Source organism: Nicotiana tomentosiformis, chromosome 2 (genome assembly GCF_000390325.3).
Source record: "Nicotiana tomentosiformis chromosome 2, ASM39032v3, whole genome shotgun sequence".
Lineage (NCBI taxonomy): Eukaryota > Viridiplantae > Streptophyta > Magnoliopsida > Solanales > Solanaceae > Nicotiana > Nicotiana tomentosiformis.
The window spans coordinates 52,595,674-52,610,461 of record NC_090813.1 but is presented as its reverse complement, the minus strand read 5'-3'; the positions used below and the strand labels follow the sequence as shown (position 1 = coordinate 52,610,461).

Here is a 14,788-nt window from a genome sequence, read left to right as displayed (position 1 = left end):
ACGATTTGAGGTAAGTAACACTTCTAAACTTAGTTCTGAGGGTATGAATCCTCGAATTGGTGTTATATAAATTATTTGGAGGTGACGCACATGATAATTAACGAGCGTGTGGACGTGCATCATAGAAATTGTGACTTGAATAAATCCTGTGAAGTTGTAAAATTAAAGAATCATGTTATTATCTGAACATATTCCACGTGTTAGAGAAATTGAGCTGAGGCTCTTATTAAAGATCATGTTTAGGCTACGTGCCGATATTTTGGGATCCATGGGGTCGTGTTGCTGTTGAATTAATTATTTTAAAAATGTACATTTCACACTCAGTCATATTCGTCCATTATGAGGATATTTATGGGATCGAGTTGTGCGTCGCAGCAGGCCATGTTGGCTTTATTTATATTATTATTATATGGATCGGGGTTGCCACCCTGCGGCAGGACTTATAGGCTTTATTATTATACGGATCGGGACTGCCCGCCTGCGGTAGGCCATATCGGCTTTATATCACGCTTGGGCTGAAGGATCGCCTCCGGAGTTTGTACCCACCCCCAATGAGCGTAGATGATTATATATTCGGGATAGACTTCTCAGGGCATGGACTTACCTTACTTATTTATATTGTGATGAATTTCCCTGGACATGGATCTTGTCCATACCATTTATATTCGAGGATAAATTTTTCGAGGACTGGATTGGCCTTATACGGTACTGAGTGACTGACTGTCAGTCGATGTGTATATATATATATGCGGGATGGAATATCCCTAGGCTGGATTGGCCATAAATAGTACCGAGTGACCGAATGAATTATGACCCGTAGAACATGAGGTTTTTCCACTGAGATGTCATATTCCTCAAATCATGCAGTATTGGTCTATTGCTTGTAATGAGTTTAATTGTTGAACTTGAAAGCATGCCTACATTTCTGTACCATTATTTATGTACTGAACTGTACCTGCGGAGCTCATCACTACTTTCAGCCTAGAGGTTAGTCTTGTTACTTATTAAGTTGGTTGTACTCATACTACACTCTGCACCTCGTGTGCAGATCCAGGTGCTTTCGGACACGGTGACCGTTAGATCTCAGAGTGCTATCAGTTGGAGACTATCAAGGTAGCTCCCTGAAGTCCGCTCACCTTGACTCTCTTTGTTTCAGTTATTGTACTGTTCTATACTTTCAGACAATATTTTATTAGTCAGACTTTGTATTCATATTAGATGCTTATGCACTCAGTGGTGCCGGGTTTTGGGAGTGTTTATAGTTGTATTTGTGAGATTCTTCCGCTGAATTTAATCATTTTGTTTTCAAATTTAAAAGATATGGTGGTTTATTGAGATTGTCAGCTTGCCTAGTATTGAGGCGTCATTACGACATATGAGATTTTGGGTCGTGACAAAATTACTGCCCTTATATATTTTCTCAACACTGAATTCAAAGTCAAGGACTTGGAAAATTTACATTACTTTCTAGGCATGGAGATACTTAGAGAAAAACAGGGCATTATCATGTGTCAGATGAAATTCACCTTGGATTTATTGAAGGAATTTGGTGTCTCTTATCTCTCATGTGTTTCTTCACCTCTGGAGCCTTCTGCCAAATTGCATGCCGAAGAATCTTAGTGATCCCACTATTTATCGACACCTTGTGGTGAAGATGAACTATTTAACCCACACAACGCCCGATTTATCCTTCGCAGTGTTGAAATTGAGTCAGTATATGCAACAACCACGATCTTCTCACTTCACAGCTGCACTTCGAGAATTACGATACTTGAGATCAGACCCAGGACAAAGGATTCTTCTGAACTCAGATCCCTCATTTTCTTTGTTAGCATTTTGTGACGCCGACTGGGCTTCTTGTCCAGAAAGTCGACGATCTGTCAGAGGGTTCTACATCACTCTTGAGGGATCTCGAATTTCTTGGAAATAGAAGAAACAGACCTCTGTTTCCTTATCGTCAGCTGAAGCGGAGTATCGCTCCATACGTAGAGTTGTCGCTGAGCTCACTTGGCTCACATGTCTCCTCTCCGATATCTCTATGTCGTCATCCTTGCCGGTGCCGGTCTTCTCTGATAGCAAAGCAGCCATCAACATTGCTCGAAACCCCGTCTTCCACGAAAGAACGAAGCATGTGGAACTCGATTGCCACTTCGTTCGGCAACAGTTTCTTTTCGGACTCATTTCCCTTTCTTATGTTCCATCCTCGTCTCAACTCGCTCATCTATTCACCAAATCTCTCTCAGGTCCTTCACATAGTTCCGCTATTGACAAGCTGGGGGTAATTTCTTTACCCTCCACCTTGAGGGGGGATGTTGAGAAGAAATCATTAATGGCGGTTGCTATCTCTCATGAAGAAGAAGAGGGAAGAAAGTTTCTAGGTTTTCAGTCAAATGAGAGTGTTTCAGATACTTCTAGGTCAAAGACTTATTTGGACTCTCCTTTAGACTCAACACGTGGCCTCATCTCAACGATTGTGTAAATATATGATGGATCAAATAATAGCCGTTCAGATGAGCAACATCACAACTTATTTTACAACTGCACAACATTGGATCCCAATCTTAAAAATTTGTCACATGGAACGTGTATATAGCATAGAGAGAATAATCTTCAGTTATTTTGTTATTAGCTAGCAAATAGGATTTAGACACATGTACAAATAGTTATTTTGATTCTTTTATTTTTCATAGAATAGTTCTATTTATACATTGTCTCTGTACAAAATGAATACACACAAAATTTCCACAAAATTGTTTCTTCTCTTTTACAGTACTCTTTCAGCATGACCCGGATTCTATGTTTTTTCTCTTGAATTTAATTAACTATATAAAAACTTTTACACGTTTAATGTTTCGATTCTAACATGTCTAGCATTTTTCTCAGTAACCAAGTTATTCTAAACACTTTTTTATCTAACAATGATTGTGTAAATATGAATAGAACTTAAACGGATTGACAATATGATAACAATAGCCCAACAATGACGCAAGTCATATTCCTTGTGGAGACAAATGTGCACGTAGACGTAACGAGCTATAGGGAGAGAAGAAACCGGCACGTCGTTGAGATTGATCTTTGTTATCATACTACTGTATTATATATGCGACGTTGGGATAAGAATCCAAAGGAAAAAAGAAGGATTAAAAAAATCTACTAGTCAAAGATCGATGACGAATAATGAATGGTGACAAAAGGGTATGGCGTGGGAGTTGCCATTTAATAATCCCAACTCCCCTCGCTTTCACTTTGAGTGAGCTTCTATTAAGATCACCAACTGATTCTTTACCATCTTTAAGAACTTGCCACCTCAATATTCAAGACCGCAGTGTCCTCATCTTCAATGTCTCTTTCTTTAATTCTTGTTCACCTATAGCAGATAAGTCATAAATTTGTGATATATATGCACAAACACAGAAACACTACGTTCTTACTCCATAATAAAAAGAAGCTAGAGAGGACAATAAGCCCAGACAAGAAAAAGATCCCGGCTTTTAGAAACAATGAACCGGCTCGAGAATAAAGACTTAATTTGCTCCTTGCCTGTTATACCAAGATTAGATCGACTGGATTTCTTGGTAAGTTCTTTTTCTGTTTCACCAAAAATATAGAGCAATATATAAAGGCGCAATACAGTGTAATTTTTCGACGAATGGTTCCACTAAATCAGCCTGTTCTTCGTGGGTTGTATCAATAGTTCAATACAAGTCGTGAACAATAGTCTGTCTTCTGATTGAATAAATTAAATGGTGATTATGTGCAGCTGCAGCTTCTGGAAGAGAAACATGGGTTTTCGGGAAGACATTCCCTAAATACTGTCGCAAAGAAAGCAGAAGAAGAAGAAGAGGATAAGTGCAAGACTCAGACTCTGACTCTATCCTCTGCTCTGGAACAAGTTTATCTCAAAGGCACACTCATAGAGCGGCTCACAGCGCTCGAGAACCGAGTTTCGCAGGTAACTAGAAAAGTAGGAGATGTAGGTAGCGTTTTGACGAAAAAAAGAATTTTTTAAGTCAACAATCAAAAATAATTTTTAGAAGTTGACACTGTGCGTGGACAAATATTTTTTTTGAAAAAAAGTTTTAAGTGTTGTGAGTATTTCAAAAAATTTCACCCTACTAAACCTGGGAACTTAAAAAATATATTCTTGTATTTTTAATTTTAATTTTTCCTTGCAGTTAAGGTTAGAAATGGATGAAGGAAAGACGTCAAGGTGGAGCTCAACAAAGTCATCAAGGCATGGTTCAGTTGCATATAAAGCTGCAAGGAGTGAAGAAGATGAAAAGGCCAATCTCCAGGAGAGGCAACTCGAGGTAAACATACAAGGATAACATACAACTAATTAATTGAGAAAAGTTAGTAATTAATAATGAGAAGAAAAAATAAGTTACTATACCTCATTGATAGATCATAGAATACAACACACTTGAAATAAAACACGTGTTGCAGTAACTTTTTTCAGCTTTATATAGTTAAATGTTTCAATTTATTAATTTAATTTTTGAATTCGAAAGCTAAAGTAATAAGTGCCTGTTCAGAAAATGTTATGTTTGTTAAGATAATAATGTATTAACTTATATCTAAAAGTATTCTAACTGAATATATATTTTTTTACATCCAAATTATACACACAATTAGAATTGTCTAACACTTTATATTTCTTTATCACTCTCAAATACTCACATCGTATTCTTGTTGTAATTCAAATTTTAAAAATCCTGAAAGAATTATGTCATACATGATACACCCAACTGTAATTAACATAGTGAGAGCATAAATTCCCCAAGCACGTTGAATACATTTTCAACATATTACATTAGATGATGAAAGATATAATAATTACTAGCATTAGTTAGCTAATTAATGGCTACATATAATATTGTTACTTCGCAGGAAGAAGCCTCGACTACTAAAGCAGCATCTTTAGCTGAGAAAACAAATCACAAAGTTGTTAGTAATGCTAAAATGAGAAGGCATCCAAGTAAATCCTACAGAAAATGGCTTGGCTGGCTCCATGTGAGATGTTAAAGTCTGAGATGTTAATTGAAGACAACAGAGATCTTATTTGTTTTTCTATTTTAAAGAATTAATATGTACCTGTAACGGATTAATTATTTGAACCCTCATATGATCAAGAGAAATTTGGGCTTGTAGCTTCAAATGAATTGTATGTTAATTAGTTTGATGCTTGCTTGAATTCGATCGACTCATCCATAGTTGGTTGTGAACTTGTTCAATGTTGATCTAGAATTTTACATATTGTTTGTTCGATTTTTTTATATTTATAACATGATCTTCGGATTAGTTTGTGTGCATCTCAATTAATTCTAGGGATATATGCTACCTTCCTCCACCAATACCTATCAGGTTTTTCAATCTGCTAAAGTTTGGACAGATAAGAAGGGTGCAATAGCTATACTGAGACTAGGGATATTTTTTTCTCGTTGTGACTTTTCGGTGATTGTCAGAGTAGTAAAGAGTGAAATCAATGCTGGTAGGAGCAAGAGACGTGGATAATGATTTAACTATACTTCATATACTTAAGAGGGACATGGTCTTTTATGATATTTTAATGCTAGAAGAAAATACAACAATTACATCTCCTTAAAATAATGAAAATGAGTTGCAAAAACTCACATTAAAAACGTTCATATAACTCTTGGAAGCAAAATCTCGGGATTTCTTTTTGTGGAAGCCAAACTGATACTATGTGAGAAGAAGAAATTCATCGCTAATCTATTCAATGTTTTAGATATTTGATTGAAATTTTTTGATATTGTAGTTCTTTTCTTTCTCAATTCACCCCCGACGTTACAGTAGCAATAATTCTGCTATATTTGATATGTGGTCCTAAAATGTAGACAAAGTAAACTTTTTGAAGAATTTAGTAAAAAAAAGGACCACCTTGATATGATAGAAGAATATTGGATAACGCACAAGAGAAAAGTTTTCTTTCAGAAAATTGATACTCCAATTTTAAGACAATCCAAAATAGTATAGTAAGTGAGTTGTTTTCTATTTTAGTAATACTTTTAATAAGACACGAGTTAACTTTTTGTGTATAGTGCCCTAGCTTCGTGAATACTCGATATTGTACATAGTCAAATGCTGTCACAACTCACCGGTTGAATCCGATTAACCTCACATACCAAATTCATTTTGATTACTGTTTAACTGTAAAACGGTACAGTTGAATTTATACGTGGTTTCTAGATAAGTAAATTAATTTGATCCTGAAATAATGAAATAGTTAAAGAAATGCGCACTTAGCCTTGAAATGAAGATAGAATCACGAAAAACAGTAATTCCGGGAGCAGAGCTTCCGGGCACAACAGTGACAAAATCAAGGAACAAGAAGATAAAATTATATAAAGCTTTTAATCGATTATAGCATAAGTTTCCTAGAAAAGTCGTGACCTTTACAATGATAACATAGCTCACTATTTAAGCTACGCCTAAGAAACAAGGTCCTAGGATCATGTCCTTATTTAATATCAATTATGAGGGCCAATGATGGAGGTGTAATGGTGAGCAGAAATGACAAATTCTCTGTAACGGGGAGCGCACTAAATGTTGTGGAATATTCTCCATTAAATGCTACCGGGCGGAGGGTATTTATTGCATCTTTACGAGTGTCAATCTTCCCGGTGACAAACGGGATAATTGCCTTCGGTTCTAACTATCCCTCGCCTTAGGTTCCACGTGTCATTCTCTTAAACGGCCACTTAGCATAGCATATTTTACCGTATACAGATAGTCCCTCTGCTTTCCGGTGACATAATATTGTGTCACCGCAAAGTTGGTAGAAATACTCTTTTTGGCGGGAACTACTATGATTCCTTCTGAAAAGCTTCTGACGGTTGATTCGACGCACGTCTCTCCACATTTAATGCCCCGAACATGCGTCATCTCACAATTCAGCATAAATTTTGTCAGTAATCGAGGTAATCATGGCCACGAGTTTAGCCGCCTAAACCTTTACTTATACGCATCAACCTTTTTCATTCATACTCCATAACTCTACAAACTCTCTAAAAATCTCTTTATTATTCTTTAACATTTCTTTAACTTTCTTCAAACGAAAAAGTTTTTCCTTCATTCATAACATATAATGGCTTCTTCTTCAAAGAATACCAGTTCTTCAAAGAACAAGAACAAAGCCGAGGACGCTGCTCCTCCAACAGTGCGCATTATCATCCCTAGAAGTCTTGTTACCACAAAAGACTTTGAGGAGAAATTCCCTTCAGCTAATCCACGCACGTGGGCCGTTGGCAGATACCGTTCTTCCATCCGTCCTTCCAATATTTCTGTTGTGAAGGAAGATTGCCGCTGCCAAGATTTGGACATTGTTTCTCCTGATCTAACAGAGTGAGTAACCTTACCCAGGGAGGGTTTTACATACTTTTACACGTATCCCTTTACTTTGGGGTCGTTTTCTTTGAGTGGAGAGCTTGACTCCGTTATTTCAGAGTTCTGCCTCCGCTCCAGGTGTGTTTGCCACAAGTAAGTCCTTCTGTGTAGAGAACGATTGCTTGTCTTCGATGTTTGTGCTAAAAGACGGGAGAGGAGCTATCCTTAGCTCATATGATGAATCTTTATTCCCCCAAAGTCTTTCACGGGGGAATAATAAACTTCAGCAAACGCGGCCACCATGCTTTATTATCTAGTATGGATGATGACAACAACAGTGGGTGGATGGAATTGTTCATTGTGGTCACTATCAATGATATCATTCCGGAAACGGCTTCATCCTTTTTGGAATCATGGAACCGCACTCGTAAGCTCCTTGTTTAATATTTCTTTTACTATAAATTTCTTCATATCCGTATTGATCCTCCTCCCTTTGCCTGTTTCAGCAACTCGATGGGTTCCACCTAGGGTTGAAGGCTTAGCTCAGTGGGTCCAGAAAATCTTAGATGTTACTATGCCCGAAACCCGCACATGGAAAGAACTGGCCCTCAAATACAGGTGGAAGGCCAAAAATCATGGTAACTTAGACTCATGCGCTCAGTTGTCGTCCCCGAGGAGGATGTTTTGGCTTATCCTGCTGACGTGGCGAGGCTGCTTTAGGAGGCGCTTACTCGAACAGGTGTCTCCGGGCCTACTTCGGGTACAAATGTTTCTTCACAGAGTCCCCGACCAGAGGACAAGCAACCAAAAAGAAGACGTTCCTCCGTGATCGGGGAAAAGAATAAGAGGGCGAAGACTGCTGCCCACGAGTCGTCTCCGAAAGTCGTGGTGACTAGCCCTCCTCCCAGGCCGGCCATAGACACCGTGATGATTGACGATGATGGAGAGGCTAGTGATGGGGAAGCTTCTCTACATAGAAGGCGACGATCCTCATCAACTTAACAGAATGCTCAACCTGTTGAGTTAGTTACACCAACCGAGGATGATGTCTTGACACTTTGGGGGGATTTTGAGATGGTAGAAAATGCCATCTCCTATTTTCGGATCCTAGTCGTTGTGTCCAGTATTGCAATGCTGTGTACTGGGTTTTCATCTTCGGTTGGCGAGCAACTAACAACCAGCACTGTGTTTGCCGCCATTGCTTCTCACCCTTCATCGCCATCAGCTTCATCTCCTTCTTCACCAACTCTTCTATCAACAACTGCTATATCATCTCCCCTGGCCGCATCTGTCCGAGAAGAGGATGTTCCTCTTCCCCAGTCCCCAGTTCATGGAAATTTGGGGCAAAATTATGCTGCCACCTTTGAGGATCCGCAAAGGAGAAGGAACGTTACTCTCTCGGTCTCCACCGGATGCAATTTGCTATCCCGAGTAAACTTACATTAGTGGTGATTTACATGAGGGGCAAGCATATGGTACTTAGAGCCATACTTGTGACATTCTTTTGAGAGAGATGAGCGAACTTTTCACAAATCCTTGAAGTGAGTGCTACATTCTTAAGTGAGATATGCTAACAGAGAGTAGAGGGGGAGGAGTATGGGATCCACAATTATCTACATGAAAGAGCGAACTTCCTTGATGAGTAAAGTCAACTCTTGATGCTCTAGTGTCACATTAAAACTATTTGTGCTTAAAACTTCAAATCATTGCCTTATTGATAATTCATAAGTATTGTGGGTAATTGTTGGTTCCAATTGATGTGTGGTTGATTCACCTTAGATTAGCTGGAATAGATCTTATCTTGTGGAGGTGGGAATTAGCTTATTTGCTTGAGGACAATCAAAAGCTTAAGTTTGGGGGAGTTGATAAGTGAGAATTTTGACTACTTATTAGAGCCTTTTAGCTTTCGTTTTAGTCCAAAAGTGTCTAATTGTATTCCCGAAAACTAATGAAATATGCTTACCTGCAGGAGTATTGGAAAATGAGAAACTACGATGAAATCCAACTCAAAGAGGAGTGATCTGAACAAGGACAAAAATCAGGCACATAAGCTCAAGTGCGGACCGCAGATTTCTATCTGCAGTCGCAGAATGTGAAGGAAAATCAACAGATCCCCAGTGCAAAGTGCGGATCGCACAATTATTGTGCGGCCGCAGAAGCTACGTAAGAGCCAAAGCTCAGAGAGTTTCATTTCAAGTTCAAGAAAAAATGCGGACCGCACAATAATTGTGCGGCCACAGAAACAGGTATGCGACCGCACTCAGGAAATGTGCGGTCCGCAGAAGAGCCTAGTGCAACCGCATCTAGAAATGTGCGGACTACAGAACATGAGAGATAAGGCCGCAATCCAGAATTGTGCGGCCGCAGAGTCAACTCCTGTCAAGATATGAAGAGAAGTGCAGACCACACATATAATTGTGCGGCCGCAGAACCTCCAAAAGGGCAATTTTGTCCTAAAATTTTAGTTTTGTATAAATAGACTACTTTCACGAAATTAGGTCAAGTTTTGAATATTGAATGTCCTTTAGCCGTTTTTACTTGCCTCTTTAGGCAACTTTAGCTTACTTTGGTGATTTAACATTGGATTTTTATCTTTTAATCTTGCAATATGAGTTTTATCATCTTTTCTTCTCTATTTTCTTCTATACCAATTATGAGTAGCTAGATTTTTAACTAGGGTTGTGACCCAACCCTAGTGTTTAAACCTAATACGTGTTTGATTTATTGCTTGTTTATGGTTGGGTGTTGATTATCTAGCCTTGTTCTTGCTTTTATTTGAAGATTTAATGGTTGCAAATATTATCTCATACCTAATTGACTTGGTCTCTACTTGAAAAAGAGAGACTTAGTCTAGAAAAACTTGTCTATCAAGAATTTGGGATAAAATTAAGAGATTGATAGTCCCAATTAAAGGGTTGAACCTAGAGATAGTAAAACCCGACTTAAGCATTTTATCTACAATTTTGTTCAATACCCATTTGGACTTGAGAAAGCCAAATTGAAAAAAATCACTTTCTTATCGAGAGGTATTGAGTGGGTATTTGAGTGTTGATTGCTATAATACACCCCGACCAACAAAACAAGCATTAAAGTTTACAACCCGTTAGGCAAACACCTAGGTGAAGGTCATACCCCTAGGCCTTTTTATATATTTGAAAACCATCCAAAAATAATATTCTCTAGTTTTATATCTTTAGAATTGTAATCCTTAACGTAATTTTAGAAGTAAAAACAAAACCATATTTGTGGAAGTGCAACCAAGATACTTCACGTGCTTTATCCAAATATATACCACTAATCCCATCTCAGTTCCATGTGGATTCGATCCCGACTCCTTGTTGGGTATTATTATTGCAAACGACCGTTTCACAACCCCGAATAGAGGTGTGACTTGGACGAGATCACGGTCCGTAATTTTGAGGGACTTGGACTTTGGAAATTTGCACACCCTATGAAGTTGATCTCCAACTCGTCATTTACGGCCGCACAATTCATGTGCGGTCCGCAGTTTGCTAGAAAGCCTGCTGGGATTTTCTTCATTATTTGCTGCCGCAGATGGAATTCTGCGGTTTGCACTTTATGAGCTTTTGTGCCTTTTATTGCCTTGTGTTTAGATTACTCCTTTTTGAGTCAGATTTTATCTCGGGTGTCCAACTTCCAATATTCCTGCAATTTTGCACATTTCCTTAGTTTCAGGAACACCATTCAATGCTTTTAGACTAAAACAAAAGCTAAAATATGCTAATAAGTAGTCAAAATCCCTACTTATCAACTCCCCCAAATTTAAGTTTTTGCTTGTCCTCAAGCAAATAAAATAGTTCCCACCTCCACAAGTTAAGGATCATTTCAGCCAGTCAAAGGTGAGCCATTCACACATCAGTTGGGACCAACAATTACCCACACTGCTTATGTATTATCAACAAGGCGATAAGTTAAACGTTTATGCACATATAGTTCTAATGTGACACTTGAGCATCAAGAGTTGACTTTATTCATCAAGGAAGCTCGCTCTCTTATGTAGGTCATTGTGGATCCCAAACTCCTCCTCCTCAACTCTCTGTTTTCCTAGCTCACTCAAGAATTTTAGTACTCAATCCAAAGATTTGCGAAAGGTTCACTAATCCCTCTCAAGAGAATGTCGCAAGTACGGCTTCAAGTACCATAGGCTTGTCCTTCATGTGGATCGCCACTAATGTAAGCTCACTCGGCTTGAAATCACGTAGGGATTTTTCGGGATGTAATGAAGGCTTTTGGACTAAGGTTGGATACACTATGGTTGAGTGGGTTCACCTTTCCTTAAGCACTCCATTTTTTTTATTCTCGGCTCATGCTTTGCCAATTCTTTGAGGCACTTTCTTTTCCTTGGGAAACTAAAGAGACTTAACATCACTCTTTCTTGATCATGACATTTATTTTCTCCCTCTTTTATTTCTCCATGATTTGTATCATTACTTTTCTTTGAATCCCTTCAAATCCGCTTATTCACTTTCTTTTGCATTTTTCTTTTTTGTTTTTTTCTTTTCTTGCCTTTCCTTCTCATTATTTCTTTTCTCTTTTTGTGCCTTGATACCTCTTTCAAGTTCCTCGTCTCTCTCCTAAACTTATGTTTTTAGCCAATTGTCTCACAAGAGTGTTAAGGAAAGCTCGGGTGCCAAGAGAGGGTCACGACAAAACGGGTAAAGGCTTGTAACATGGTTATCAAATGAGAAAGGCTCGATGCTCAAATGGGTTGACTAGGGATAACAACATTGGTAGGCAATGGAAAAATTCAAGCGGGTCAAGGAAAGCCTACAATCACTCCTCAAGCCAAGCAAAACTTAAGATTTCGCCTTGAAACACATTCAAGGCAAGTTCTAGACCATTTGCACGGGTACTTAGACTAGCAACAAAACATATCACCCATCACGCAACTGAATTGTTAAATAAGATAGAGTCGAGGGCCCACAACGACCACATTCAAGATTGAAAATTACTATGGTTCGATTAAACCACTCGATGATTGCCTAAGTGTGTTGGTACCAAGTGAAGCATGTTTGACTCTTCGAGCATGACTTAATTAGGTCTTTTTATTCATTATTACTACTATTATTACCTAAAAACCAAAAACGGACTCAATCCCTAAGAAGGTTGTCACGCTATCCATCGTTAGGAAGAGTCACCCGGTTCACACAAAAACTACCTTTGGAAAGAACTGTGGCATTTAAAAAACCAAATGCGTATTATCTACTAAAACATAAAAGAAGCTAGTAAATCAAGAAAAAGCTACTAATTTAAAAAGAAGCTACTTAGTTAAACACCAACTAATAAGAAAACAAACGTAAAGAAGTTACAAAGCAAAAACTATCGAAAGCATAATGAATATACATAATGAGAGAAGATATATACATAATGAGAGAAGAAAAGAGAGAATAGTACTGAATAAGAGAAAAGGAGAAAATACTGTCAAGTTATTACAAATCAATTATCTCAGAATCATCAAATTAGATCAAATAAACTCCGCCCTACCCCCCAACCTCCACCCCCACCCCCCCGAATAAAAATAAGCATTGTCTCCAATTCTTAACAAAATAAGAGTAAAGGAAGGGTAAGAGTGAAGAAAACTCCTTATGGCTCCTTGGCCATCTCTGTGTCCAAAGCAACATCACCGACCTCAGTCTTATCCAACTGGATCTCATCATCCTCAACTCTGGGAGTGACTGGGTTGGTGAACATCTGACGCACTGCCTCGGTAGTGTCAGCAGCAAGGTCTGGCTCCTCAGACTGGCCAGCTGGTGCTGAAGGTGCTGCAGGATCTGGGCCTGGATGGTGTGGGTCAATCAGCATATCAAAGGGAATGTCTCCGGCTACTGCAAGCTTGGTAACCTGTCTCCAGAGCTTGTCCACTGACTTCTTGGAGGCCTTGGACTTTCTCATATTTTGCACTTCCTTGCCTAGCTCTTCTATCACTGACCCATGTTGCACCAATGTAGCTATAATCGTGTTCTGGTTCTCCAGGATCTTCTTCAATGTTTCTTCCACTGTTGGGGGCATCTAAGGTGCCGGAATGGAGGACTGTGCTGCAACAACACTGGATATGTCATACAGCTTTATAGTAGCTATCTGCATCCAATTGTTGAGGCTCACCAATGTCTAGGAGACTCGCAGCACAGAGAGTGGAGCAGTAGGCACAAGCACCGGCTTCAAAGTCGAGGTGGAACCTGTAATAGGGACTGATGAAGGCACCGAGGCTGGAGGTGGAGGCATAGATGTTGCACTAGCTGAAGGCTTGACTGAAGTGGATGGAATGTCAATTGCCTCTGCAACTACCATCAATGGCTCATCAGACTGGCCTGTGGTGGTAGACGGCTGACCTTTTCTCTTAGGGTTGTGTGCATCCATCAATGAGTACCATGAGAAGGGCTTCTTCGCCCACACCTTTGTATCAAAATCTCTCGGCTCCACCCTCGCATTCGTAAGATACTCTGTAATAGTGTTGGGATATGGGTAGGATATGTCAGCTTGCCTGGCGACCACAGAGATGTTAGTCGATATCATAACACCCACATTGTTCGGGTACCCGGCCATGATGGAAGCCACTAAAACTGCTCGCGGGAGCGGAAGACATGTCTCATTCTGGCATGGGTCTAGTCGACTGCATACAAAGTTCTGCCATCCCATTGCCTCAAAACTCAGAGTGTTTCTATGAATAGACACCCCTGCTATGATCCATGGTGGTGGTGGCCCAGGAGCTGCTAGAATCTCAGCTAGCCACGGGTGAGCTGCATCCCCAAGTGCAAATGTTTCTAAGTACTCTGTTGGCTCGACATCTTCAAACCCTAAATAGGTGTTCAATGTGTGCTGGTCAAAACGCACCTTGAGGTTCCTCACTTTAGTCACCTTTGTCCCTTTCTTGATATGCACCACATTGGTGTAGAACTCCCGGACAAGGTATTCCTTCGCATCCACCACGCTCTGGGTAAACCACATCTTCCCCTTGCGCTCTCGAAACTGCCTCAAAACTATAGGGTTGTACTTTTCTATATCTCTCAACTAGAATTGTCGCTCAAGAGTGAGCGACCTCACTGGCCACCACTCACGGAAGCTAGAAAAGGCAGCCAAACTGACAAACCGGTCCTCCCACACCTCTTTGTTCTTCGACTGCTCAAGGCCGGTAACTGTAGCATCTCCCCCTCGGCCATCATCTGGGATGTCCTGAACTGATGTCTCTGGTGCCCCGGGGACAGGTATAGTGGAAGGCTCAGAAACCTGACTGGCACTCTCCTAACCCTCGGAGGTGCTATGTGATAAAGACGACTCATCCCTGAGCTGATATATCCCTGGTGGCCTTGATTGCATGACCGACTGCTTATGAACTGAGGCTGATTTGCCCTCGGAGATGTCCCTAGATGGGACATAAGAACTGGTGTCCGAGAGGTCTGCACCTCTCCCTCTGCCTACTGCT

The 14,788-nt window shown here is 39.8% G+C and overlaps 1 protein-coding gene across 1 annotated transcript; it reads left to right on the top strand.

Annotated features, from left to right (window-relative positions):
- The first annotated feature begins 3,248 nt into the window (after positions 1–3,248).
- Positions 3,249–5,254, top strand: LOC104093550 (uncharacterized). The gene is made up of 4 exons (XM_009599307.4): positions 3,249–3,575; positions 3,761–3,952; positions 4,176–4,310; positions 4,891–5,254. Exons 1-4 carry the CDS (start codon positions 3,501–3,503, stop codon positions 5,023–5,025), a joined length of 537 nt encoding a protein of 178 aa, XP_009597602.1. The 5' UTR covers positions 3,249–3,500; the 3' UTR covers positions 5,026–5,254.
- Positions 5,255–14,788: the final 9,534 nt, after the last annotated feature.